The following is a 23,564-nucleotide window of genomic DNA, read 5'->3' as shown; positions in this document are numbered from 1 at the left end:
GACTATTTATTTGATCGGAACTATTTACCCGAGGAACGTCTCAGACGGGCTCCCAGGCTTAGGCACTTCAAGGAACATTTTCAAGGGATACATCAACACATCATTAAAAGACTGTTATTGTATGACCTTAGCTCACAGGACTGGGCTATGTCATAGGGTGCGCTTTAGATTGCTGGCTAGACTAAAAGCTGCATGCCATTTATGAGGTCCAAGACACAAGACTATAGCCACCAATCTTGCCTGGCAATAGAAGGCCCTGGGAATATCTGAGTCTGGATAGTTTCAATCTATGTGTCAAAATGTACCATATCATAGGGTGCTTAGCTTATGAAGCATTACTCGATATTTAACAAGTTACATCGAACATACCTTCACGTTATATCTATGGGAGATATGCATGTTTAACTCAGTCGTACAAGGACCCCGTGAACAGCCTGAAGCTGATATGTCGATAGTCAGAATTAGCTTGGTGCCTGATTCACTGCGTGTCAGAGTACATGAGATTGCTACATCTAAGAGTTATTATACTTACACTGATCCTTAACCAGAGCAAGCCCCAGTGCTATTTCTGCCACTAGAATCTATTACTATAACATCGTCTTCAAAGAACATCTAAGACTTTATAGTCCAGCAACGCACGTCAGCTGTAGGTCGACATCAAGGCTTGCAATTTCTACCTCATGCAATGCACGATGCCTGTGCAACATAGAACGCCCAAGCTTTATGGCGCTGGGCCATCGTGAGTTACGCGGAAGTAGTTGCATCATCAACACAAAGCACGGGATGTGTAGATACTAGGTGTTCTGTCACCCTACACGTAAGACTCCTTGAGAGGATTGGCCTTGAACTTTGCACCGCTCCTATTGGTAAGAGAACCCTTTCGACCACTACTTTATTCAGCATCCTTGCTCCTTAGTAGTTCCTATTAAATGTCTTGCTGAGCCCAAATTAACTAAGTGGGATGCCCTCTTTATCGGATGGCTATAAATAAACCATCAGTTAAGGTCTGCCAATTCATACGAGCAGTGATGGAATCAAGTCGAGCTGGACTGGCTGCCAACTCGAGTGATGTTGATTGGTTGGCATGACCTAAAACGTTGAGATTCGGCGAGGGTGAACACAAATGACGAGAATACCAATTACGGGTACCCAAATCATGTCTCAGTTGCAGCGGGAGACGCAAGCAATATAGAGATTCGAATCCTACTTTACTTTTGCCGAGATCCCAAAAGGGGTAGAGATCGCCATTCTTCCCTCCCCTCATTCGCACAAGCTTTTTCCAGGCTGCCTAGCGGATTTTGATATCCATGCGGAAGGGCCATTTGATTGATAACATTTGGCAACCACCATGGCGCTTCGGTCTTATATCAAGCGTGAAAATATCGCCTAAAGAAGGAACTTGAGGAAAAGTATCTGCCGCGAGGGCGCCGTGCATTGGCAGGGGTCATGCGCAAACGACCAGCCCAGGACGGGGAAATCTCGACCGGCTAATCTAATATAGATGAAGCAACGTCCATCGTAAACCACCAATGATGTTTTGTGTTGGTGTGCAAACAAGGTTTCCTCATTTGACGATTTGGCCTGCTGAAGTCTCGTGTCTCCGAGCATAAATACAAGAAGGTTAGAATTCAACGGCACCGGCCGGTTTGACGTAACTCAAAGCCTTTACGAAAAGCTTCAACGTTTGACGCGGGGCTACTCAATCTCGCGCGCGACAACTTCCACTGCAACCTGAGCGTCGCATCTTTATTCTGACTACAAACAACTCGGGTTCCTCCAGATCGGCCCTGGGCAGCAATCTTCCCACTTTCCGCTTTGGTACTGCAACCACTCTACGAGCTTGCTCTAACAGAGGCATACATACACACAGGCACTCACGAATTACAACATGAAGACCTTCGATATCATCATCGCTGCCACATTGGCTATGTCTGCGGCAGCAACACCGGCGCTCGTTCCTAAAGAGACACCCTGCACGACCGGATCGCCCCTGACGACGGCCGGGTATCCGATCAACGGCTACTCTCACGCCACCCCGACGCAGTTCGCGGGCCAAGCATACAAGCCCGACTCGGAATGGGCCGGCAGCCATGTCCTGGGAACATACGTGAGTGCAATGATCAGATACTTACACATCGGCGCTGCAAAGCACGAAGAACGAACTGACTGCGATCAACTCGATTCGCTAGACCTATGACGTCCCACTTCCCCTCGAGACCGGCTTCGCCTACGCGCAATTCAAGTGCCAGTTCAAGTGCAACTCCTTCGGAGGCTCGAGCTTCTTCGTAAAGTATGGTAAGTCATGGCCCTCTTTCCTTTATAGACCATGATTGTCTGATCGACCATGCTGATCGACGCTTGCTTCGTTTGTAATAGCGGGTGCCAACAACAATGAGGGCTCACTATGCACGTGTTACGACGACTTGTAAGTCATTCTTTCTAGGAGGATCGTGCTGTTCGGATGAGCGCGTGTTCACTCATTGACAACCTGCCAGGATGAATCCGGACACCTTTGTGGCAGACGAGCAGGCCATGGTCGGCGCCTGGAACTCTATCTGCAAGTAGTTTCCAATATGTGCAAGGCCACCAAGGCCCAATGGGAATGAGGGAAGCAGGGAGCCAGAAGGGACGGTAATATGACGAGGACTTCATCTTCTAGAACTGATTATGATAGGGTTAAGGCAGGGAGTCATGTGAAAAACAGGGACAGGCTATGTCAGTTCAAACCCACGATACAAATGGACATTTCTTGACTTTAACCACGTCATGCTTGGCGTTGGAAACAATTCGAGGCTAGGCAAGGAGCGTATTGTTTGCCAATCTATCGTACCAACGACCTGGTATATTCACGTCTCCCGATGCAGTTGTTGCATCAAGAGGAAGTGCAACGGAGCACGAACCACAAGTTTAGGCAACAGGTCACACCTCGGAGCCGGGGCTACTGCACTCCAGCCAGTCTGGGTGCATTTAAGTATCCACCAGGCCCCAGACCCAAGCCCCAGACCCAGGCCCCTCCAATCTGGCATCTACACTATTCTTGTTCGTACAACGTTGGATTCTCTGTCGCTACCATCTTGCTTAGCCTACCATGGCCTCGACCAGTGGAAGTGTCTTCTCCGAGACGCTGAAGGAGATCACAAACACCAAGTTGCAGGAACTGTCCAAGCGCCGCGCCGCCTTTGAGGCCAAGAAGTCAACCATCCTTTCTTCCTTGGACGGCCATGACAAGATCAAGCGACTGATCACCCTGAGCGATGGCGTCAAGTCATGCTATGCCATCAAGTTGGACAGCTCGGGGAATGTTGCCGAGCCTGTCTCCACACGCACAAGCCTCGAGGTTGAGCTGAAGAATCTGGACTCGTTCATTGCGCAAGCTCGTTACGACCCGTCTGTCTCCGTCAAGACGTTGGAGAAATGGGAAGCTTCTCTTCTTGGACATCTAGATACCATGTCTCTCAAGTATGCTTATGCCTCTCTTTACGCCCAGCTGGTAACAGAATCCCTGGCGCCGGAAGCACCGTCTGGCCCAACTGAAGTCGAAGAAGGGGGCGACGAAGAGATGACGGAGCCCTTCGAGACGATCGAGAGTGCTAGAAAGCTCGAGGCAAAACAGCAATGGGAACAGGATGTCTTCGTGCCTGCACAAGTGGACGAGGCCAATCTTGGCCGTTTTCTCAAGGAACTATTTGTCGATGAGCCCACCGATAGCTCGAAAAAGGCCAAAGCTCGGAACATTTTGGCCAAGAGCATTCAGGACTTTGAGGCCAAGCTTGCTGAACCCAATCAGTTCAGTGCATACACCCTAAAATGGGTCATTGAAGGCTTATTGGCGTCGGATCGCTTGTCCAATGAGAAACGTGAGGCCCTTCGCGACTTCATAAAGAACGACATCATACTCGGGGAGATTGCCGATGTCCTCAACATGAGAATCTCGGCCCTGGACAGCTGGTCATGGGGCGACAACGTGCCACTCGAGCAACGCCGGAAGATCAGTGGTGTCTACAACGTCCACATGGAAGAGGAACTTTTGCAATCCATTTTCCTTCAATACATTGGCGTGAAGTGGTCCGTTTTTTTCAAACGTGCCTTCAAGAGCTTCCGTAAGATGGGAGGTCCTTGGTTGGATGTGCGTCAACCAATCCCTGAACTCGAAAAACTGCGGCGAGAGTACTATCTCCGCAACGACATCGTCTCAGGTTGGCAGACCGATAGTGTCCAGCACGTCCGTCGCAGTACGCATCGCAAAGACTACTTTATGGCGCGACTACTCGACAAGGAATCTCAACAGGTAGAGATTCTGGACGGACAAGAAGAAGTATTAATCCCGACTAGTCCACAGTTCGAAATGGCAGGATACTCAGCATGGTAAATTGTGCTCAATGCGCCTCTCAAGAATGGTTACTAATCAATATCGCATACATAGCTCACCGATGGCACTAAGTGTACCGCAATGCGTACCACAACCCCGGAAGCGTAAGATGCGCTCGGTCAGAGCGGCAGCGCGCTCTCCTTCCTTTCGCCCGGGGCCCGAACATTCGGAGACAGAGTCGGATAGAGAGTCCGATTCCGCAAAGAAGAACCCAATGCAAGTCAAACAGCGGCTCCTTCAGATTCTGTCAACAGAGGCCGTGATCTGTTCCAGGATTCATAATGACTTCACTGCGCTCCACTCTTCGTTCGATCGCTGGGATAGTCTTCTCCCCACACCACCATCCATGCCATCCTCTCCTTTTTCGGCGTCTCCGAGACTTGGTTGCAATTTTTCAACAAGTTCCTCGAGGTACCGTTGAAGTTTGCAGACGATCCTGCAGATACACCTATCCGAACTCGCCGTCGCGGGACACCTACCTCTCACATCTTGAGTGACGTGTTTGGTGAAGTGGTTTTCTTTTGCTTGGATTTCGCCACGAATCAGTCGACTGGTGGGAGCCTTCTGTACCGCCTGTACGACGACGCCTGGTTCTGGAGCGCTTCTCACGATGCTGCTACGAAGGCATGGGCGACCATGCAGAGATTCGCAGCCGTGACGGGTACCCGACTAGACACAGCTAAGACTGGTTGCATTCGCATCTCGGGCAACCCCGATGTCACTCCGGCGATCCACAGCGATTTGCCAAAAGGAGATATTCAATGGGGGTTTTTACGACTGTCGCCCCAGACTGGACGCTTCGAGATCAACCAGGCGCTGGTTGACTCACATGTTGAAGAACTTCAGCGACAGCTGAAGAGTAAACAGAAGACGGTATTCTCCTTCATTCAAGCATGGAACAGCTACGCGAACACTTTCTTTACTTCCAATTTTGGGGAGGCTGCAAATTGTTTTGGGCGGTCTCACGTGGATGCTATGCTTGAAACCCATTCTCGCATCCAGCGCGAGGTTTTCCGAACTGGCGCAGTCCCTGGCACGGAGGGCAGCGAGTTGGGAGCTAATAGTGTGGTTGAGTATTTGAAAGCCCTCCTCCATCGACGGTATGGAGTCGAGGATATTCCAGATGCCTTCATGTTCTTTCCCGTCGAACTGGGTGGACTGGACCTGCGATCGCCGTTCATTCCGATACTCCAAATACGCAATTCCATCTTGGCCGACCCGTTCTCGCTATTGGATGAGTTCAAGCAAGCTGAGATCGAGGCATATCACAAGGCCAAGCAGCACTTTGAGGAATCAGACCACTCCCAAAACCATTGGGTACCCAACGGACCTGGGGAGGCTGACAATTTCTTCAGCCTCGAGGAATTCGGTCGTTTTCGCGAGGAGATTTGGTGCGAGTACGATAAAGAGCTGGTTGACGTCTACCGCAAGCTACTGGAGAGGCCGGACGACCGGGGTGGAATCGAGACTGATGTCGGAGTGGCCAGCGGTCTCTCAGCGCTCGCTGGGAGCCATCATGCTGACACTCTGCGCGGGATTAAGAGCGAGTGGCATAGTATGGAGCCGTACTGGCGCTGGGTTGTGACGCTCTACGGTCCAGAAGTCATAGCGAGGTTCGGCGGCTTGCGTCTGGTGGACCCGGGTCTTTTGCCAATGGGTATGGTCAGTCTCTTTCGAGAGAAAAGAATGAGCTGGCAGGATTGAGATATCTAGCAATGTGGTTCGCTTGGAAAGCGAGTAGTCTCGAACGGCGCCGTTGCTTTCACTCATTGGTCACTCCTTGTTCGTTCCAGGGAGTGAACGAACCCTGATAGTTTTACTATTTCACAGGTCATACTGCCATCGCTTCGCTTATCACGCTTCAATCAACGAAAAAGAGCTATTAATAAAATAGAGAGCCACTGAGTCCTCCTCCTACGATGCACTCGGTGTTGGAAGGCTCAAGGGGTTTCGACCCCTTCTCCCCCAAAGCGCTGTCCATAAGCAATAAGCTGGGATATGATAAACGATAGATTGGCTTTTCGTCAACCACCATGACTAACCATTGCAACTTGGTCTAATGGTATGGCCGCCGACGGCTGGGTGTAGGATCCAGGCTTCTGGATCATGCGCTGAGAAAGCATCTTGGCGCAGGGGAAGCGCGCCGGGCTCATAACCCGGAGGTCCTTGGATCGAAACCAAGAGATGCTAGCGAAAACTTTTGCTTATCATCCAGGCTTGTTTTTACTTTTTCTTTCCTCCCCGCGATGCCTGTTTCCTTGGCTTCCTGTTGTTTATGCTGCGAGTGCAGAAGTGGTACCTGTGGTAGGTTGTCCAAGCCCACGGCAGGAACTTGATCCATTTTGGACTTCCTGCCTGGAGGCCTACTTAACATGGATCTCGTTCCGACGCGTTCCACCATTATCGGGTATCTTGGATCATACGGGAGAAGCGACACTCAGAGTGTTCTCTACTGGTTGCGTCGCTGCCCAATGCTACACAAGCAAGCGTACGGAACCCATCAGGCCCGATACCCTGTTTTCTGGGTCCCAAGGCGAAACCCGATGAAAAAGCCACCAACGAGAGCATTATCGCCTTTCTTCCCATTACGAAATATGGCGTGTGTTAGACGCAGACATCATCCGGCTATGGCAGCTTGTTCGACAGCCGCCTCTCCAAGACGAAGAACCCCTGATAAGGCCGTCGTGGCCTATCTGCAAGCCCGAGATAACGTATGTTTCAAAACCCGGTCCAAGCAAACACTGAAGCAACGCCATAGATGCGGGGGAAACGGCCGGTTCTAGGTCATGCGACTCAAGCTAATCAATGATGCATCTCTCTACGATGAAATTCTTCGTCAATATGCTTGTCGAAGGCCGTCAAAAGAAACCCCGGATTTGGGTTCTCGCGTATGCAGAACATGCAGGGATAAGGCCTTGGCATCAGGTACAGTCGGGAGCAGACCCCAAGACCCTCGCTCAGCTGGGAAAAAGGAAAAGCCAAAGGACAAATTTGGATCGCCCAGCGCCTCACCATTGCAAGTTGGGCATCGAACTTGACACTCGAAAACCAGGCACCAGGCCTTCGGTGTGCTGTACACATAGTGGCGGCTCAGCTATCGTGTGATGGAGGGTGTCCACGATGGCCGATTCCCCCCGCCGCAGTTCTCTGGTGCGGGTTTTAGCTTCTCACCGACCAACAGGTCTGACGTCACGCTTTAACTTCTTCGCAGCAGAGCAAAGAAGGTGCGGTAGCAAGGTATGTGGTGTGATGTGGGCTTTCGGGCATCTACGGCCACACATTGGTAGGGGGGACTGGGGGAGGAGAAGACTCTCGTCGGCTTTTCGCTTTTCGCTTTCCTTCGCCTTTCTTCTCCGGTCTGCTGCAGCCGACAGTGAAACTCAAACTGAGCAAGAAGAATGTATACGAAGGCCGTCCTGAACAGGTTTCCAAGGGGAGTGACTGCGCATGCATCCCGACGACTCTGAAGCCTGACTGGCTTGCATCCTACTTCCTCGTCGTGCGACGCGCCGAATACTTTTCTCTGCGAACTGATCTCGAGCCACTTTCGTCCCGAGGATTTCCATCCCAATAACCTTCCAACCGACCAGTTCTAGTGCCTTAGCGACAAGGGACGACCCGTCGACCGGGTCCTCGCGAATCAACCGCCAAGATGAATTACGCTAGCATGATTGAGGAGAAGAACCTCAAGAAAACATTCATCATTGCCACCCTCTGCTCGACTCTCATCGGCACCTTCACCTCCTCCATTGGTCTCTGGGACCGCGTCAAGGACAAGCGGCAGCAGACGAAGCGCGACACGGAGCAGGACAAGGAGATCAAGCAGCTGCGCAAGCAGGTCGAGGACGCCGAAAAGCAACAGAACAACCGAAACCAAGACCAACAAAACCAGAGCCAGTACCAGCAGCCACAACAACAACAGCCACAGCAAAGGTGCTGTAGCGGCAACCGCCATAGCAGCAGCCGCCACCGCTCCCCGCCGCGATGGCGACGCGAAGATGAAGTAGCCTATGCCCTCGAGCGCTCCGGCGCACTAATCGGCCGCGAATTCGACGAGGGTTACGAGCGCCTCGGACGCCGCTTCGCCATTGGCGACACCGTCACCGAGAACCGACTGCAGGCCCAGGTCATCGCGCTGCAGCAGACTGTCATAAACGTCCTGCAAGACGCTCTCGCCAACGGCCGCCAGCTCGACAACGCCGACATGAGCAAGCTGATTGCCGCATCCAATGCAGCACGCGATGGCTCCCTCGACGCGCTGCGCCAGCAACGCCAGAGGCAAACTTTAGCCATCGAGGCGCCGCCGTCCGTTCCGAACCCCCCGCCCGCTGTGCAATTTGCCTCTCCGAGACGCGCCTCGACAACCCTCACCGAACCCGCCCCACTCTACTGCCGATACAGCCTCGACCTGCAATACGTGCGCAACAAGCCGCTCGCTCGGTCCTTCGCGCCCGGCGGGGATTGCCGCTGCCCGGCGTGCGGGGTCCGGCTGCACGCCGAGTCGGACGACTTCTGGGAGATCGAGAAGCGGGCCCGGGGGAGGACGCGAGAGGGCCGCAGGGGCAGCAGCACCGAGGTGGTGCTGGACGAGCGCGAGTTCCACATCGGGCAGCGCTTCGCCGTCAAGTGCCACACGCCCGACGGCGAATTCGCGTGCGTGCTGTGCAGCCGCTTCCGCGATAAGGACGTCATCTGCCCGACGGTCGACCAGCTGATCAACCACGTGGGGCGGGACCACACTGTCGAAGAACTGGAGCGCGAGGAGGATTTCGAGATGCGGTCGAGGATGCGGCCGCTCCGTAAGGCGTTGCCGGCGCCGTGAAGGTAGGTGGGTAGAAGAAACATGTTTATCGGATATATATACATATACGAGCATATGAATGACGAACAAAGTAATATTACATATTTACTTCATATTCAAATTTGCTACGACTTTAGTTCATGTAACAATGGTCCTTATATTGCTTTCCGCGCCTCCTCCAAGCATCGTTGCCGACGATCCAACTCCCATCGCACCGTCTGTCTCATGATCTCATCGTGGTCTTGTACCGGTTCGAAGCCTAATCTGTCCCGCAGCTTGTCGACACTATATGTATGCTCCCCAAGAGAATACAGAATCGCTTGCTCTGAGAACGCCGCGGGTGCCAACACCGTCCCCAACGTCAGCACCCAGAAGAGCGTCCTCACCACCCAAGCGATCGCCACATACACCCACGCGGGCACCACGATGACATTCCCGAGCCCGGGTTCGCCGCCCCCTCGCGCCTCCTTCCACACGGCCCGCACGTGCTCGTTCCAGAACGCCACCGGCCGTCCGTCCGTGACATTGAAGCTCTGCCCCGCCACGACACCGCGGGTGCGGTCGGGTTCGACGAGCGCCTTGGCGGCGAGGATGTGGGCCTGGGCCACATTGGCCGCCGACGCCACGTCCATCAGGTTGTTGCCGGCGCCGAGCTGGACCAGCGGCGGACGCGGCCACCAGCCCCTTCCGTCGCCGCCGTCGTCGCACAGGTCCAGGATCTCGCGCAGGCCCTGCGAGGACCGTTCGCCGTACATGTGGGCCGGCAGCAGGGCGCACGTGCGGAGGGCGGGGGTGTTTGCCGCGAGGACGAGGCGCTGGCCCGCGGCTTTGGTCCGCATGTACTCGGTGACGCCGACGCCGCGGCGAGCACGGTACTCCGAGGCGGCCACCAGGGGATGGGTCTCGGTGACGTTGTGGTGTGGCGGGTCCGCGTAGACGTCGGCGCTGGATGTGTAGACGAAGGCCCGTACGGTCTCCGACGCCGCGGCCGCCGCCAGCAAGATGGCGGTCCCGGTCACGTTGGTGGCCTCGAACTCGGGCCAGCGCGGCGGCGGAAGTGAGGCCGGGGGCGACGCGGCGTGGAAGATGACGCGTGGGCGCGTCTCCTGGAGAACGGAGGCGACGAGCGCGGCGTCGGTGACGGAGCCCTCTATGTACGTGACGTTGCCGTCGTCGCCGGCGTGTCTGTTTTCGCTGTTGGCTACGTGGCGGTCCAGCACGTACACGCGCCCGCTGCCGCGCTCCGGGTCGGCAAGCAGGTGGGCGACTAGGTGGTAGCCCAGGAAGCCGCAGCCGCCGGTGACTAGGACGGGGCCGAGAATGGGCGGGGGTGCGGGGGTGAGACTACGGGCTGTTCGCGCTGCCATGGTTCCTTTTTCTTGGTGGTGAAGCAATCACAATTCTTTACCAGTGGAGGATGTCGATGATGCATGGATACACACGCCATGGGGTTTCGCTGCTTCAGTACGAGAGGCGAGCTGTGTGGCGTTTCAGTTCTGGGATGCATATGGCTCTAACTCGATCGATCAATCGTCTACCGGCCCCCGCATACGTCGTCGTATCACCGCATCTCAGAAACCAAGGTTTTCTTGTTTTCGGGGTCTACAGCTTGGAGCGACCGGGAGTATGAGTAGGATTACTACTTCAAACCAATCCCAGTTGGCCGAGCATGCCACTCACTGACTTCACGATGGTACGGTCCGGATCACCAGGAAGTTGAATTTCTTCGAAGTCACATGGGAAACTTAATTCATCAGTCTCGCGAGTTTGAGATGTGGGCATTCGTCATCCGATCAATCACCCTCCGGGTGCCATGCTAATTAGTAGAAAACACCGATCCCCTGGATTCCAAAGCAACATCATATTTAACCATGTTGCTGTTTGGGTGCTGCTGACATGCGCATCACGCCACCGTTGGGCGCCCAACGTGTCCGAGCCGGACGCGCCGTCTGCCCGCAACCCTTGTAGGTTACCTGGGGCCAACCAAGGGGCAAACGCCATCGGTTTCTTTGTTCCACCCGAACTCCTCCATTTATAAGAAAACCAGCGGTTTCGAAGACGGCCGCTCCTGTAGTGTTCAGCCTGAACTTTGTTGAGTTGCTTCGTGTCCGCATCGCTCTGAGTTCTCTAGTCGTCCCATCTAGGGCCACGTGGTTGTGGCCGCTCCCTCCTTGTCAGCCGTTCATAACCGTCGCCTCCGCCGCCACCCTCGGCTCTTCCACAAGGAAAAAAAGGATGTATGCTCGGTAAAGGAGCGTCGGCTTGACGATACCCAGGGGCGAGATCCGGGGCCTAGAAGCCATCTGTTTTGTCGTCGAACGTCTGCTACCGCGATGTTCTTCTTTTCGTGTGGGATGTTGACACTGGTATGAAAATATGCAACCGAGCAAGAAGACGTGTTCCTTTTGCTTCTCGATCTACGGTTACATGTGTGACTGCGGCGGCCCATGTTGGCTGCTCCGTTGCTTGTGTGTATGTGGCGTGTTCGTTGATGAGGGGAACCCCCTTGTGTTGGCATATTAAACATTATTATAAACCCTGCATTCGCAGCATCCGCTTCGCGTACAGCAATCCGCATACATTGCAGAGAGCTTCGGGGCCAGTCGGGCCGGCGCGCCACTCGGGAGTCTTAGTTCGATTGCAATCATTGCATGGACTGTGGCGGCGAGGCGCTGGACGAGAAGTTGCTGCTGATGTTGATGCCGACGATGTGGTAGGCTCGGAAACCCGTTCTCCGCCGCCATTCTCACTTCCCGGGCGATGCAGAACACATTGCGCAGAGGTGTGAAGCCGGTTTCGAGTCCTCCTCGTCTTGTGTCGGTGGTTGCGGATGGACTGCAGCTTGTTGGCGAGGCCCTGGGCGGTGAAGGTCAAGGCAGCCAAGTCCCCGTCGCTGGGCAGTGCACCGGCACGATGTTTGCTGCCATCCTGCCCCTCCCGCGTCTGTTGGATCAATCCCAGGAGTGCTTGGGCGTCTTCATGGACCTGTACATCCAATTCAGTTAGCTATCTGTGGTGTTGATATGTAGGGGGAGGGATCGTCGAGGTGGCGAAGGACTTACTTTCTCGAAAGATGAATAGACATATCCATGCCCAAGATGCCGCACCGGCCCCCGAGTAGTATCGGGTTGTTGGTGATGGTAGACAGGTCGATGGCAGTTCCGACGAGATTGCCATGGTGCTGTTGGTGTATTGAGGCCATTGTGACGGGCACGTACATGCACACGAGAGATGATAGTGTGTAGGTAGCAGGCTGATTTAGTCTCGATCTCGAGAACGACTTTTGTTCCTGGGGATCGGGAGCCAGTGACTGGCCAGATTATATGAAGGGGTCTTGCTCCCCCGTTTCTGCCCACGGTGGCAAACGCCCCACATTGCACTAACAAACACAAACGACGTGCATGTACAAAGGCCGCTGTTGGTGTTGGTGTTGGTGTTGGTGTTAAGAGCGATCGGCTGCAGTCATCCGGCATTTCAACGAGGGGCAGGAGAAACAGCGCACAGAGACACCAATCAGCGAGTGGCCGGAGCTTTTGCACCACAAATTCGCCACACTTGACGCTGCTACTGCCTAGCTGCAAGCTGCCAAATGTCCAAAAGCCCATTGCCCATTGCCCATTGCCCATTAGCCATCTCGCCCATTTGCGATCTGCAACATGCGGCCGCTCATCTGGCAGTCTGGATCTCTGCCACTTGTGGCGCTCCAGACTAAGTCCTCAGGGGTTGGAAGTCCAGGGGCCAATCGAGCCAATCACCGATTTCTACCCGCTGGTGACTGGGGAACCTTGTGTTCTCTTTTGCCTTGGTTCAATTTGCTGTCGGAGCTCCATCTCCTTTTTTCGCTGCAGGCATTTCACAGCCGCCACTGCATAACCTAAACAGACGCTTGTAACGACTGATGAACCCTAGCAGGTGACAAAGCTGCAGAAGACACGCATCTGTATGTATGTCTCATCTTGTTCATCGACTCACCAAAGACGTGAGTCACGGGGCGGCGGCCGTCTACGTGGATACTCACATCTGTTCATAGAGACCCAACGTCCTGAAGGAGAAACCATAGTTAATAGTAGCAATCACGGTTCATATTGATTGCAATTAAGTGACAAGAACCAATTACGCTTGCTAAACCAATCCGGTGCTAACAACGCCTCATTATCACACTCTCACCTGAAATCCAACGACAAAGGCAGATGCCCTAGTGCATCTCATGGTGCCTCCGGAGGCGTTTCGCATACAATAAGCCACATACGTTGCATAGTGTCTTCAGCCCATCGGGGCCGGACCGCCATTTGACGGTTCCGGTACAACTGCAATGTCGGCAGTATGTCGGCTGGGTATGGTGAATCTATTTTGTTTGGGAAGTGAGCAAAACCATACTACATGAACTGTCTCCTCTTGTGGGCTTTGGTCAGTCCACATACCTTCTTGTGGCTCGCGCCCTGCTGCTCCTGTTCCCGTTTTCGCTTCTGCCCTCTAGCTATGTTCTGCCGGGGCGATACGGGTGACTTGTCCCGATGCTTATTTCGACTGTGACGGCGGTGGTGGTGGTTGTTCCTCTCTTGATGTTGTTGTCGGCTGTTGCTGTTGCTGTCTTGGACATATCGCAGTGTCCGCAAGATGTCTTGCGACACATTGATCATAGCCACGAGGTCCAAGTCATCCTGCATCTGTTCCCGGTTATGGCTGCTGCAGAGGTCCGGTTCGCTCCGAACATCAAGCTGGTCCCGCTCATGCTCTACGCCATCGACAAGGTGCTCAGCCGCACGGTGAATCTACAACGCCACGCGGGGATGGATTAGGAAATGGAAAGGTTTGATGATGGTTGGAACCAGGGGGCTGTATATCAAGGTTGTATTACTTACTCTCTCGAAACAGTCGACTATGTCCTCGCGAGTGTACTTGGTGCCGCCTTCTCCGTTAGCAGCCCGACTTATCCGCTGGAGAGCGGCGTCGGCCGACTTGATGTCGGGATTGAAGTCGAGCGGGGAGGATCGGCCGCCCGACAGATCGGGATTCCGGGGCGGAGATGCGATCGCCCAGCCGCTCGATGATTCGCTGCATGGCGCCATGGCACTGGGTTTGGATGGTGGGTAGTGCCCCGGAGAGTTGCAGGGTAGTCTAGGGATTGGATGTACAATGGCGTAGGTATGGTGGTGGTATGGTGGTATGGCAGACTGAGGATTGATTAATGGTGGGATCGCCGATTTGGGGAAACGAAGAGAAGGCAGGAACTGCAAAGTATATAAAACCCGGTGGTCCGCCCAGAAGTCCGCCCATAACGCTTCGGGCTGGGGTGGGGGCAAGATCGTCCCAATACTTTTTCCCATGACTACTACTATCACAGCATGGCAATTCTGTAATCGTGCTGGGGGTTATTTCACTGCAGGTTTTTCTTGAACGAGGGTTGCACCCCGTCACGATGCATAATGCTGATGGGATTTGAAGAAACTGGGAAATGTGTTTTGCAAAGTAGCCCCTCCATAGTGACAGTGACGTCAGTAATGCGGCAGGAAAAGTGCAAGAGCGGCAAGCGGGGCCCAAGGAACAGGGACCCTTCTTGCGGTCTAGCGTCCGGGGAAAGGGCTCAGGACCCTGATCGACCCCTGTACTTTCCATTTTGGGTCGATTATGTTTCTTCAGGACTAGAGCGATCTCAGACGGTGAGTCTAGTTATTTCCGAATCCCGAGGAGCATAGAAGCTGAAAAGGTCGGGCGGCTAGCGGCAGCGTCACAAGTTGGACCCCACCCACCACCGTTCAACAGGAGTCATTTGCGTCCTCTCCTCGTCGAAGAGATCTCGATTTAATAATGCGTCACGTGGAATCGTGTCGCTTCATAGCACATATAATAATGGTTTGTACAAAAATGATGCATTGAGGCGTCTGCTTCGCCGAAGCTGAGGGTATAATAACCCAAGACAGTAACGCCATGTAAACTCCGTCGTAGCCCAAAAAGAAGTTTTCTACTCGACAATGCCTGCCCTCTATCATACCCTAGCACTCCCGCACCCCATCCCGACCCCTGTTTCCGTCCCCGTCCATTCTTGGAGGGTGTCGTCTACCATCATTCGCTGCTGATGCGCGACGTTCCGCAAGTGACTCCCCATCTCGGCCAGCTCCTTCATGGCCGAGTGCATGTCCCGCTGCGTCAGGTCGCTGTCGCGTTCCGGTTGCGACGTGGCCGTTCTGGCCGCCTCCGCAGCGTCCTCCATCGCGGCTTGATGAGCGACGGCCACGGCTGTTTTCGCATCGGCCAACCTTTGTTGATGATGTTGCTGCTGAATGTGGTGGTAATGCAGTTTCTTCTGCTGCGTCGTCGAGTACCGCCGTCGGTTCCTCGCCAACCCCGCCACTGGCGGTGAGCCCCATTCGCCGTGGGAAGAGCATGTTGTTGACGACGACGCCAAGACATTCTCGTTGGAGCTGCCAGTAGATGATGAGGCTGTTCCGTCTCCCCCTTCCCTCGCAGATCCGTAGAGCGGCGGATGGCCACCGCTTCGCCTGGTCTCTCGCAACGGTGGCTGCGCTCTGGATCCATCGCACAACATAGATTCCGTCATCATATTTGAGACGTCGGCGTCGGCGGCGGCCATTTGTGGCGGGCAGAGAGTTTCGTTTGCGGCTGCAGTTGCCGCCGATGGTGGGGTCCCGAGTCCATTTTGGCAGAATTGCCAGCTGCTATCATCAAACTTCACTCTGGCGCTTAGCGCTTACACTACACATGTTGGCGGCCTGAAGGGGAGACGACCGAGCTTTCGGGGGAGGTAGACGTTTACATACCATCAGGGGCGGAGGGTTGTTTTGTTGGAGGGACGGGTCAGACTGCTGAAATGGGTAGGGCATGACGCCGTTAGCGGCGAGGATCATGTCGTTGAGTATGATTTGCTGATCAAGATTGCAAACAGCCGTGTGCGTGTCCATGACACCACAGCTATCCGGGTAGTGAGTTGGATCATCGTACAGCAGCTTTTCCATTTCGGATGGGTCCATTGAGGGCAGATGGCTACGATATTAGACTAGAGTAATATCGAGATGCTTCTTGTATGCGTGTGTGTGTGTGTTGAAGAACTGCGACCAATGTGAAGGCTAGATCCAATACGATGAGATGATGGTTGTGAACTGTAAGTAGAGTATTTGAATATATAGGACAACAGACCCTGGCTCTGTAGAGTTTTTCACCGCAAATACTATTGCAAGCAAAGCCCGAGGAGAAAGGAGCTGAATCCCACGATAACCAGCAACCCAAGGGACATGACGTCATTCATCCAGCAGTTTTCATAAAAGCCGCGTCAAGTAATGCACGTTTGACTCGGGAGAGAATTTGAATACTTGCAGTACTAGGTTGGAGAGTGGTTCTAATCAGCAAGTCCCTACCACTTGTGGTATCGGCCAGGGTACGTGGCGGGCACAATTGCATGGGCGTCTCGAAAGCGTGGGCCCATCAAACAGGTATTGAATGTAACACTGCCCAATTTGGAAGCCGCCCGGCACGCCTCCTTCAACGCTGATTGGCCAGGACGGCTTACGAAGAAAAAGACTACTGGTGAATTCTAGAACAGGCCATGCTGGCGAACCTACTGAATTCCATTCAGTGATTTCACGAACAAGTGGAATGGTGCAGGATGCTTTGCCGTTTTGAGTTCTGCCTAGGTGAGAGCTAGCTAATTTCATTTTGGTTGGTAGAAGCGGCCTTAGGTGCCTGCCGCCATCTTACTTACATACCCCCGCCACACAGAGCTCCGACTTCGAGATCAAGATTCGATAGGCAAAAGTACAATAATCCATCGTCGCCGCCATGCCATAGCTGGAATCGCATGTACACAGGCATCAAAAAAAGTAGAAGAAGAAATACAATATCGACTTGCATCGTCTTTGGTTTGGTAAGCAGAACATGCAAAAAGTGAAACTCCCCCGCACAGGCTTGAACTGTGAACCTCTCGATTGCAATCATAACAGTCGAACGCGCTAGCCAATTGCGCCACGGAGGATGGTCCGATCTGAAGATCGAGTGGCATTGGATTGGTTGAGAATTTAATGGTTTATCGCGCTCTATGTTCAAAAAATGTTATCAGCATTCTCAATTGTCTGCTATCCTTCTTCAACCCATCCCAACTACTTCCAGTGCAGCATCAATCTTTCATTGTGTTTTCGGAGCTACTGGCCAATTAACCTGACTGTAACACTACCTACCCTCCCCGCAGAGCAGAGCTTAAGGTGAACAAGAAACAGCGAGGGCATCTCGAAAGATCGAATATAGCCTTTCCACGACAACGGTGAATGTGTAGTGGCTTGGTCAAGCTCCGGCGAAATCTATCAACCATTGCGCCTCAGGCGACACCTCGATGCTAACTAAATAAACAATATCACCAGCCAGTCAATGGAACTCCCACTCCTCCTCAACGACTGTCTTATTGGCCTGTTGCAAATTCCTTCTCCGCTCGCCTCCAGACCATGGCCCAGAACGTGACACCCACGGCCTCTTCTCCCCCTCCTTGCGCCGGCGTGAGCCCGTCGACACCCACACGCCCCCGGCCTAGCACGACCTCCTCGACGACGACGAAACCGTGCCGCTCATAGAGCCGGCGCGACCCCATGGACGAGGCCTCTAGCCAAATCGGCCGGTCACCCGCCATTTCTTGCATCCGCCGCAGCAGCACGCTGCCCAACCCGTGGCCCTGCCGTGCCGGCGCCGTGCCGATGACGGCCAGGTAGCCGTAGCCGTTCCTCCTCTCCTCGGCGGTCATGTGTTTCCGCTTCAGCCCGTCGACAAGCTTGAGGTAATCCGTGTATGCGCGCTGCAGTGGGTTACATTTTAGCAAAGGTTCGTATCCATGGTCGGCAATGCGTACACGAAGCTGGCTACCCCCGGAGCGCCATTCTGGATGAGTGGATGGAGGGGTCAAAAACCCGGAAGCGTTATCAACGACGTACCTTGCATGAAGAAAAGCCAAGCTGTAGGAGCGCCGCCAGGACTCCTCTATGGAATATGGCTGTGAGCATAGGAATGGCTTTGCCGGGCGGTAGGTATACGGCGCAGGCGCCCCAGCCGTCCGCTTCCAGCAGGGTTCCGCCACCGGCGCAGCCGAGCTGGCTAAACAGGTGGAGGAGCACCCGGAGCAGTACCTTACGCTTCTCGGGCGAATGGTGGTACGTGAAGTATTTGAACATGGCATCGTCGACGAAGGCAGGCACGAAGACCTCCATGCTCTTCTCGACACGCTCTGCAGGTTTTTCGTATCAGCTGTATGTGCTCAACCCATCTAGCAACGACACCGGACGGAACGAAATACCTTCGCCGGAGCCAAGTGTGATATCCCTTTGCTGCTTTGTCGTGTCCATGATGGATGGGGTGGTGTGGGATTGGCCACGATGACTAAGAGGAGGGTTTGATTGAAGTTATCACTAGTGTCGGCTGGGGTTTCGTGCAATTGATGTTCTGGAAACCTTTTCCTCTTTTTCTTCCCCCTTTCTGTCCCAGTCGGCTACCTCGATGCATTATATGAGCTTGGGATGATAGTCTACGAGGGTGAGGTGGGCGAAAGGCATTGCACAAAGGAAGTCCGCGGGCCCCGTCTCGCGAACCGAATCCGCCAGGCTAAACGAAATGATTCCCGGTCAAACGCAGTCTACCACCTACAATCATGACAGATATCCTCGCGCGGGCCCCGGATCCGATATTCATATGCTAGTTGATCAAGGTTAACTCTTTTCATTTTAGAGTCATAATTCCCGGCCGTCTGGGTGGTCTAACACGCATCAACGGGGCATGCATCTGCCGAAACCAGGCAGGCGGCGAGCAACCCAATTTTCACACCACCCACCAAGGATGAGGCTAATACTTGATACGAATCATGGCAGGCTTGGACTTGACATACGACTCAGGTGGTATTGAGCCCAATACGAAGCATGCAACCCTTTTGGTTCCGTTTACGTGCCAAGTAATCAAATCTCCAAACACCAATCAGCCCACCCACGTTGACTGTATGGATGTACCATGACAAGCTCAAGCCCCAGCATGTCTCCGCTGCAGCTCCCGGATCGCGGGTACCAGCTCGTCCACCGGCCCCTCGACCACTACGCCGGGCGCAACCTGTTGCGCCGGGATGGCCGCGACCTGGACGGGCGGGGTACCTGTTGATGATGCCTGCGTGGCAGCGACCCCCCACTCGGCCTTCCAGGCTTCCAGCTGCGCCGCCGACGCCACATAGACGATGCGAGCGAGGCCGACCCAGGCATGCGCGGAGCTACACATTGGGCAGTGCTCCCCCGACGTGTAGACGGTGGCGCGAGAGCGCTGCTCGGCCGTCAGGTTTGTGGCGGCCCAGCGCGCTAACTCAAACTCCGGGTGACGGGTGGCGTCGCCGAGGGTCACGGTGCGGTTGCGATCCTCCTGCTGGACGCCCTCGCCCTCGACCACGAGGACAGACCCGAAGGGTGCGTCGCCTGATCAAAATATCGGCGTTAGTTCTTGGAGAGAGGGCTGTGGTAGGCAGTCATGTCACAATTCACAATTTCTACCCGAAAGAAACATTGAATTGGTAATGAAATCAAGCCCGAACGTCGCTTACCGGCATCGAGGGCCTCGGCCGCCAAGGCGATACAACGCCGGAGGTGGAGGACTTCTTCAGTGGTGATAGTCATGATAGCAGTAGCTTAAGCTGCTGCGGGGTAAATACGACACTGGATGGGCGGGCACGGTGTGAGGACTAATAAGCAGGCAGCAGGGAACGAGACGAATGTGGCTCGGACTCAAGCTTTGTTTCGCCAATGGCCCGAAGAAGGTTCAATACGAAAGACGAGGTTAAAATTGAAGATCTCGAACCGTCATGAGATGGGATGGACACCTTTCTTTAGCATCCCTGCCATCCCGCTCAGTGAGTCGACCGCCGTCCGACTCCCCCTCAACTCAGCCCCTCAGCCCCTCCATTCAAACCTCGGGTCGGGCCCGTCACCCGTCGCTCCGGATTTAGAATATGAAACCCTTTTGGGTGTAATCATGGGCTCCACGCTGCCCGCCAATGGAGGGGCATTCGTTAGGGCATGCCGCGCAGACAGCCAACTTATTGCTTCGTTCGAGGCTCAAGGATAACCTTCCAATGGCCCGTAGCGAACTGCATGGTGATGTACTGTCGAAAGTCAATGTCTTGGCCGGGCACTTCGGCGATGTCAAACCTGGAGAGGATGTTCGCAGCGACCATGCGCATTTCCGCCCAGGCAAAGCTACATGTGGTATTAGCTTGTGTTCAGTCTTTGGCCGGTAGGCTTGCGGACGTAGGCCACTTACTTGATTCCAATGCAAGAGTGATTGCCACCAGAAAAGGGGTAGTACGCATCCATGCTGAGAGAGGTGGTATGGTTATCAGCAGATGTCCTCAAGAGGGAGACAGAATGGGCCTACTCTGGGGCAGGGGCGCCATCCCTCTTGTCTTCGGGTAGCCATCGCTCGGGCCAGAAGCGGTGGGCCTCGGGCCAGTACTCTTCGTTGCGGTGGAGGTCTCGGTACGAGGCCGAGACGACCGTGTGCGGCGGCAGGCGAAAGCCCATGAGCTCGATCCACTGGTTGCCGGTGCGGCGGCCCATCTCGGAGGCGATGGGATGCAGCCTCAGGTTTTCCTTAATGCAGGCCTCCAGGTACTCGTATTCGGGGTCGGTGCGCACCGTCTTGCTCGAGACGATGTCGTCGTCGCCGGCCGCTGCCAAGCTCTTGGGTGTCAAGGACGCCATTAGCCTCGCCCGCGCTGCGGGGGTCCGCGCCAGCTCCAGGAACAAGCAGCCCAGCGTGCCCGAGGTCGTTTCCGACCCCGCCAACAGGATCTCGGCCATCTGGTCCACAATGTCGCGCGCCGTCATTGCCGTCCCCGTGTCGGGCTTCTTGCCCTCCTCGATCAGATGCTGCAGCAGGTCTCGACGCTCGCACTCAGACGTGCGCTTCCTCCGATTCACCACTGCGTCGATGGCCTAAAGAACACGCGAGGGTTATTGGATCAGTCGCTAGGTGCTCCACGGATGAGCTGAGGAGAGAACATGAGCAGCTACTTACTGTGATCATCTCTGCTGGCCAGTCAAACTCGATATCAAGGCCGAACTTTCTTAGGAACTTCTTAACGTAGACGGTCTTAATGCTTCCAGTTAGTAGGACGCACATGTAAGGTACCATGCCAGATCCGCCCTCACCTGATAACGCTTGCTCAAGCCGTCGAAGATGGAGCGGGGAATCTGCTTCCACACTTTCTCGTCCACGCCATCCTCGATGAGAGTATTGGGGTTTGTCTGGCCAAAGCCCTTGCCGAACGAGCATTCGCCCATACTGGAGGACCATCCTTGTCAGCGAGCCGGCTCCCTTCCTGGCGGTAAATAGCACAGATAGAGTAGACTGTGAGTTCGTGAAGTCACTTACATATCTAAGGCTACATTGTGCAGATCGTCCATCAGATCAACAGTGATTCCATTTTTGGCAGCTGCAAGGGGGTCCTCTGCTATCGTGGACTGGTACTTGTCCAACAGGTCGCGGATGGTGGTCTTGAAGTATGCTTCCAGGTTATCGATGTAAGCAACTGTGAAGGCAGGCGACAAGAAGCGCTTGAGACGCTTATGAGGCTCATAGCGACTACAGTACCAGTCAACAGCTATCTGGAAGAAGGAAACCCCCACACCAAAATACACCAGTCTGAGCCATGACACAATCCAGATATGGGGGAAATGGAAGAGATTGCTTACATCTCGCCGAAGAGACCCGGACTGAATTTGTCACGCGATATCTCAGCATACATGGTCACCTTTGGCAAGTCGTTCTTCACGAGGATCTGCTTCATGGCGACCTTATCCGAGATCCAGACCTGGCGAGGTCCCAGTCGCACAATTGGGCCATACTTAGCGTGACTTCGTTCAACCAGTTTCCAGATCTCGCCGGTTGAGAAGAGCCATCGTAAGTGGATGGTTGTCAAAGGGCCATACCACGGTCCCGGGATCTGACCCAACGGTGATTTGATGGCTTTGGTCTTTTGGTGGACCAGGCGGCCGGTGAGGAGGATGACCGTCAGGTAGATAACGGCTATGTACAGCGCGACCATTGCGATTCGCCAATGAATAAGAGATCGTTGTGGAGGATCAGGTGAAGTCTGAAGCTACTACTATCCTGCTTTAAAGGAGGAAGGGCGACGGGACTCTACTTGGAGTAGTAGCACAAGAGGTTATTATAGAAGGTGGCGTACTTTGCTCGCTGTCCAGTCTTCGCCCAGCCCGCCAGTGAAGGCGTTGTGTATTGAGGCACCCTATCGAATCAACATCTCGAAATAGGGTTCAACCCGCTGGGTTATGTTAAGATTCTTCTGATGTTGGATAGTGGGTATAGCCAATCTCGTGTTTGGGCCACGCGAAGACGATCCCGGACACTTTTGAGTCCTGCAACGGGGGAAACGGCGGCTCATTGAAATCAGTTTAGGTCATATATCATACTTCCGGCAAAGTTTAGACCTATACTTGAAGCACCACCTTCATTTATATGACTAGCTTTATCATTCTATTGTGGATATAGAGCTGGTCCCCTGGCGGCGGTATAGTGATAACCCACTGTTCTAGATGAAGTCTAGTGGAAAATGAGCAAGCGTTAGACGCTTTAAGCACCTTGGGTGGACCATGGCTCATCAAGGATGATTTCGAGAATAAGTCTAGATTGGATAAAGATCGGAGTATGCTTGAGAAGGAGTCGGGCTAGCTTACACATCGAAGCTGAATGGACAGGTCTAGACTTTATTATATGGCCTCGGTGGAGCATTACTGTTCTCCCCATATTGGAGACCATGTCGATTATGATCGTCCTCGAGGGCACGTAACGCTGACTGGGATCCCCAGGCTAGCCTATCGGGAAGTGGACGCGGAAAGATCCGAGTTCGAACCCGAAAAGAGATATAACAGTTGTGAAACCAATACGAACCTAGGATACTTGCTAAAGTCTATCTCTACTCAAAATACACAATCAAGACTGAAATGAGATGTAAAGCTGGGGAACACTACCAACCCCTCGGATACGAATCGTGTAGGGGTGACCATGACCATACGATAGAAACAAAGGCCGTCGTATTAAGCGTTTGGCTGAACTTCAGGCTTGCTAGGGTGCTAGCATTAAGCAAGCGTTTGATAGACTCACAGGATCATCCTAGTTCAGTACGTCTTGAATAAGACCGACCCAGGCTTTGTGTCCTTAGTATTCAGCTTTGCAATCTCATAATACAGATGTAAAGAATATCCGATAGTGACCTATGAAGAGTCAACAATCTCGTAGAGCTCAAATTAGATTCAAACAGCGTTGGACCATATGCCGAGAACGTAGGAGATGAGCGTGCGTTGCGGCTGCGTATATAGTGCATACAAAGACTTTAAAATCGATAAATGAGTG

At 53.9% G+C, this 23,564-nt stretch overlaps 10 protein-coding genes across 10 annotated transcripts; 3 read left to right on the top strand and 7 right to left on the bottom strand.

Annotated features, from left to right (window-relative positions):
- Nucleotides 1-1,888: 1,888 nt before the first annotated feature.
- On the top strand, nt 1,889-2,565 carry PG998_008203 (uncharacterized protein; the record flags this gene model as incomplete). Its single annotated transcript, XM_066875019.1, has 4 exons — nt 1,889-2,107; nt 2,190-2,295; nt 2,377-2,425; nt 2,496-2,565. The coding sequence occupies 4 exons, from the start codon at nt 1,889-1,891 to the stop codon at nt 2,563-2,565; spliced, it is 444 nt and encodes a 147-aa protein (XP_066730964.1).
- Nucleotides 2,566-3,088: 523 nt separating this feature from the next.
- Nucleotides 3,089-6,073, top strand: PG998_008202 (uncharacterized protein; the record flags this gene model as incomplete). Its single annotated transcript, XM_066875018.1, has 3 exons — nt 3,089-4,365; nt 4,424-4,628; nt 4,694-6,073. The coding sequence occupies 3 exons, from the start codon at nt 3,089-3,091 to the stop codon at nt 6,071-6,073; spliced, it is 2,862 nt and encodes a 953-aa protein (XP_066730963.1).
- Nucleotides 6,074-8,021: 1,948 nt separating this feature from the next.
- On the top strand, nt 8,022-9,191 carry PG998_008201 (uncharacterized protein; the record flags this gene model as incomplete). Its single annotated transcript, XM_066875017.1, has 1 exon — nt 8,022-9,191. The coding sequence occupies one exon, from the start codon at nt 8,022-8,024 to the stop codon at nt 9,189-9,191; it is 1,170 nt and encodes a 389-aa protein (XP_066730962.1).
- Nucleotides 9,192-9,325: 134 nt separating this feature from the next.
- PG998_008200 (C-3 sterol dehydrogenase/C-4 decarboxylase) lies at nt 9,326-10,537 on the bottom strand (the record flags this gene model as incomplete). Its single annotated transcript, XM_066875016.1, has 1 exon — nt 9,326-10,537. One exon carries the CDS (start codon nt 10,535-10,537, stop codon nt 9,326-9,328), a length of 1,212 nt encoding a protein of 403 aa, XP_066730961.1.
- Nucleotides 10,538-11,699: 1,162 nt separating this feature from the next.
- PG998_008199 (Zinc finger- GATA-type) lies at nt 11,700-12,372 on the bottom strand (the record flags this gene model as incomplete). Its single annotated transcript, XM_066875015.1, has 2 exons — nt 11,700-12,176; nt 12,337-12,372. The coding sequence occupies 2 exons, from the start codon at nt 12,370-12,372 to the stop codon at nt 11,700-11,702; spliced, it is 513 nt and encodes a 170-aa protein (XP_066730960.1).
- Nucleotides 12,373-13,365: 993 nt separating this feature from the next.
- Nucleotides 13,366-14,239, bottom strand: PG998_008198 (uncharacterized protein; the record flags this gene model as incomplete). The annotated part of the gene is made up of 3 exons (XM_066875014.1): nt 13,366-13,515; nt 13,592-13,942; nt 14,033-14,239. 3 exons carry the CDS (start codon nt 14,237-14,239, stop codon nt 13,366-13,368), a joined length of 708 nt encoding a protein of 235 aa, XP_066730959.1.
- Nucleotides 14,240-15,163: 924 nt separating this feature from the next.
- On the bottom strand, nt 15,164-16,159 carry PG998_008197 (uncharacterized protein; the record flags this gene model as incomplete). Its single annotated transcript, XM_066875013.1, has 2 exons — nt 15,164-15,844; nt 15,884-16,159. The coding sequence occupies 2 exons, from the start codon at nt 16,157-16,159 to the stop codon at nt 15,164-15,166; spliced, it is 957 nt and encodes a 318-aa protein (XP_066730958.1).
- Nucleotides 16,160-17,577: 1,418 nt separating this feature from the next.
- PG998_008196 (uncharacterized protein) lies at nt 17,578-18,508 on the bottom strand (the record flags this gene model as incomplete). Its single annotated transcript, XM_066875012.1, has 3 exons — nt 17,578-17,964; nt 18,101-18,390; nt 18,460-18,508. The coding sequence occupies 3 exons, from the start codon at nt 18,506-18,508 to the stop codon at nt 17,578-17,580; spliced, it is 726 nt and encodes a 241-aa protein (XP_066730957.1).
- Nucleotides 18,509-19,172: 664 nt separating this feature from the next.
- Nucleotides 19,173-19,810, bottom strand: PG998_008195 (uncharacterized protein; the record flags this gene model as incomplete). Its single annotated transcript, XM_066875011.1, has 2 exons — nt 19,173-19,612; nt 19,738-19,810. 2 exons carry the CDS (start codon nt 19,808-19,810, stop codon nt 19,173-19,175), a joined length of 513 nt encoding a protein of 170 aa, XP_066730956.1.
- Nucleotides 19,811-20,229: 419 nt separating this feature from the next.
- On the bottom strand, nt 20,230-22,239 carry PG998_008194 (cytochrome P450; the record flags this gene model as incomplete). The annotated part of the gene is made up of 7 exons (XM_066875010.1): nt 20,230-20,389; nt 20,454-20,507; nt 20,568-21,127; nt 21,210-21,284; nt 21,344-21,476; nt 21,567-21,776; nt 21,887-22,239. 7 exons carry the CDS (start codon nt 22,237-22,239, stop codon nt 20,230-20,232), a joined length of 1,545 nt encoding a protein of 514 aa, XP_066730955.1.
- Between the last annotated feature and the right edge of the window lie 1,325 nt (nt 22,240-23,564).

The sequence above is a fragment of the Apiospora kogelbergensis genome, assembly GCF_038363985.1.
Source record: "Apiospora kogelbergensis strain CBS 113332 chromosome Unknown utg000005l_segment0_segment0, whole genome shotgun sequence".
NCBI classification, from domain to species: Eukaryota; Fungi; Ascomycota; class Sordariomycetes; order Amphisphaeriales; family Apiosporaceae; genus Apiospora; species Apiospora kogelbergensis.
The sequence above is the reverse complement of the archived record's forward strand: the minus strand, read 5'-3'. Positions and strand labels throughout refer to the sequence as shown.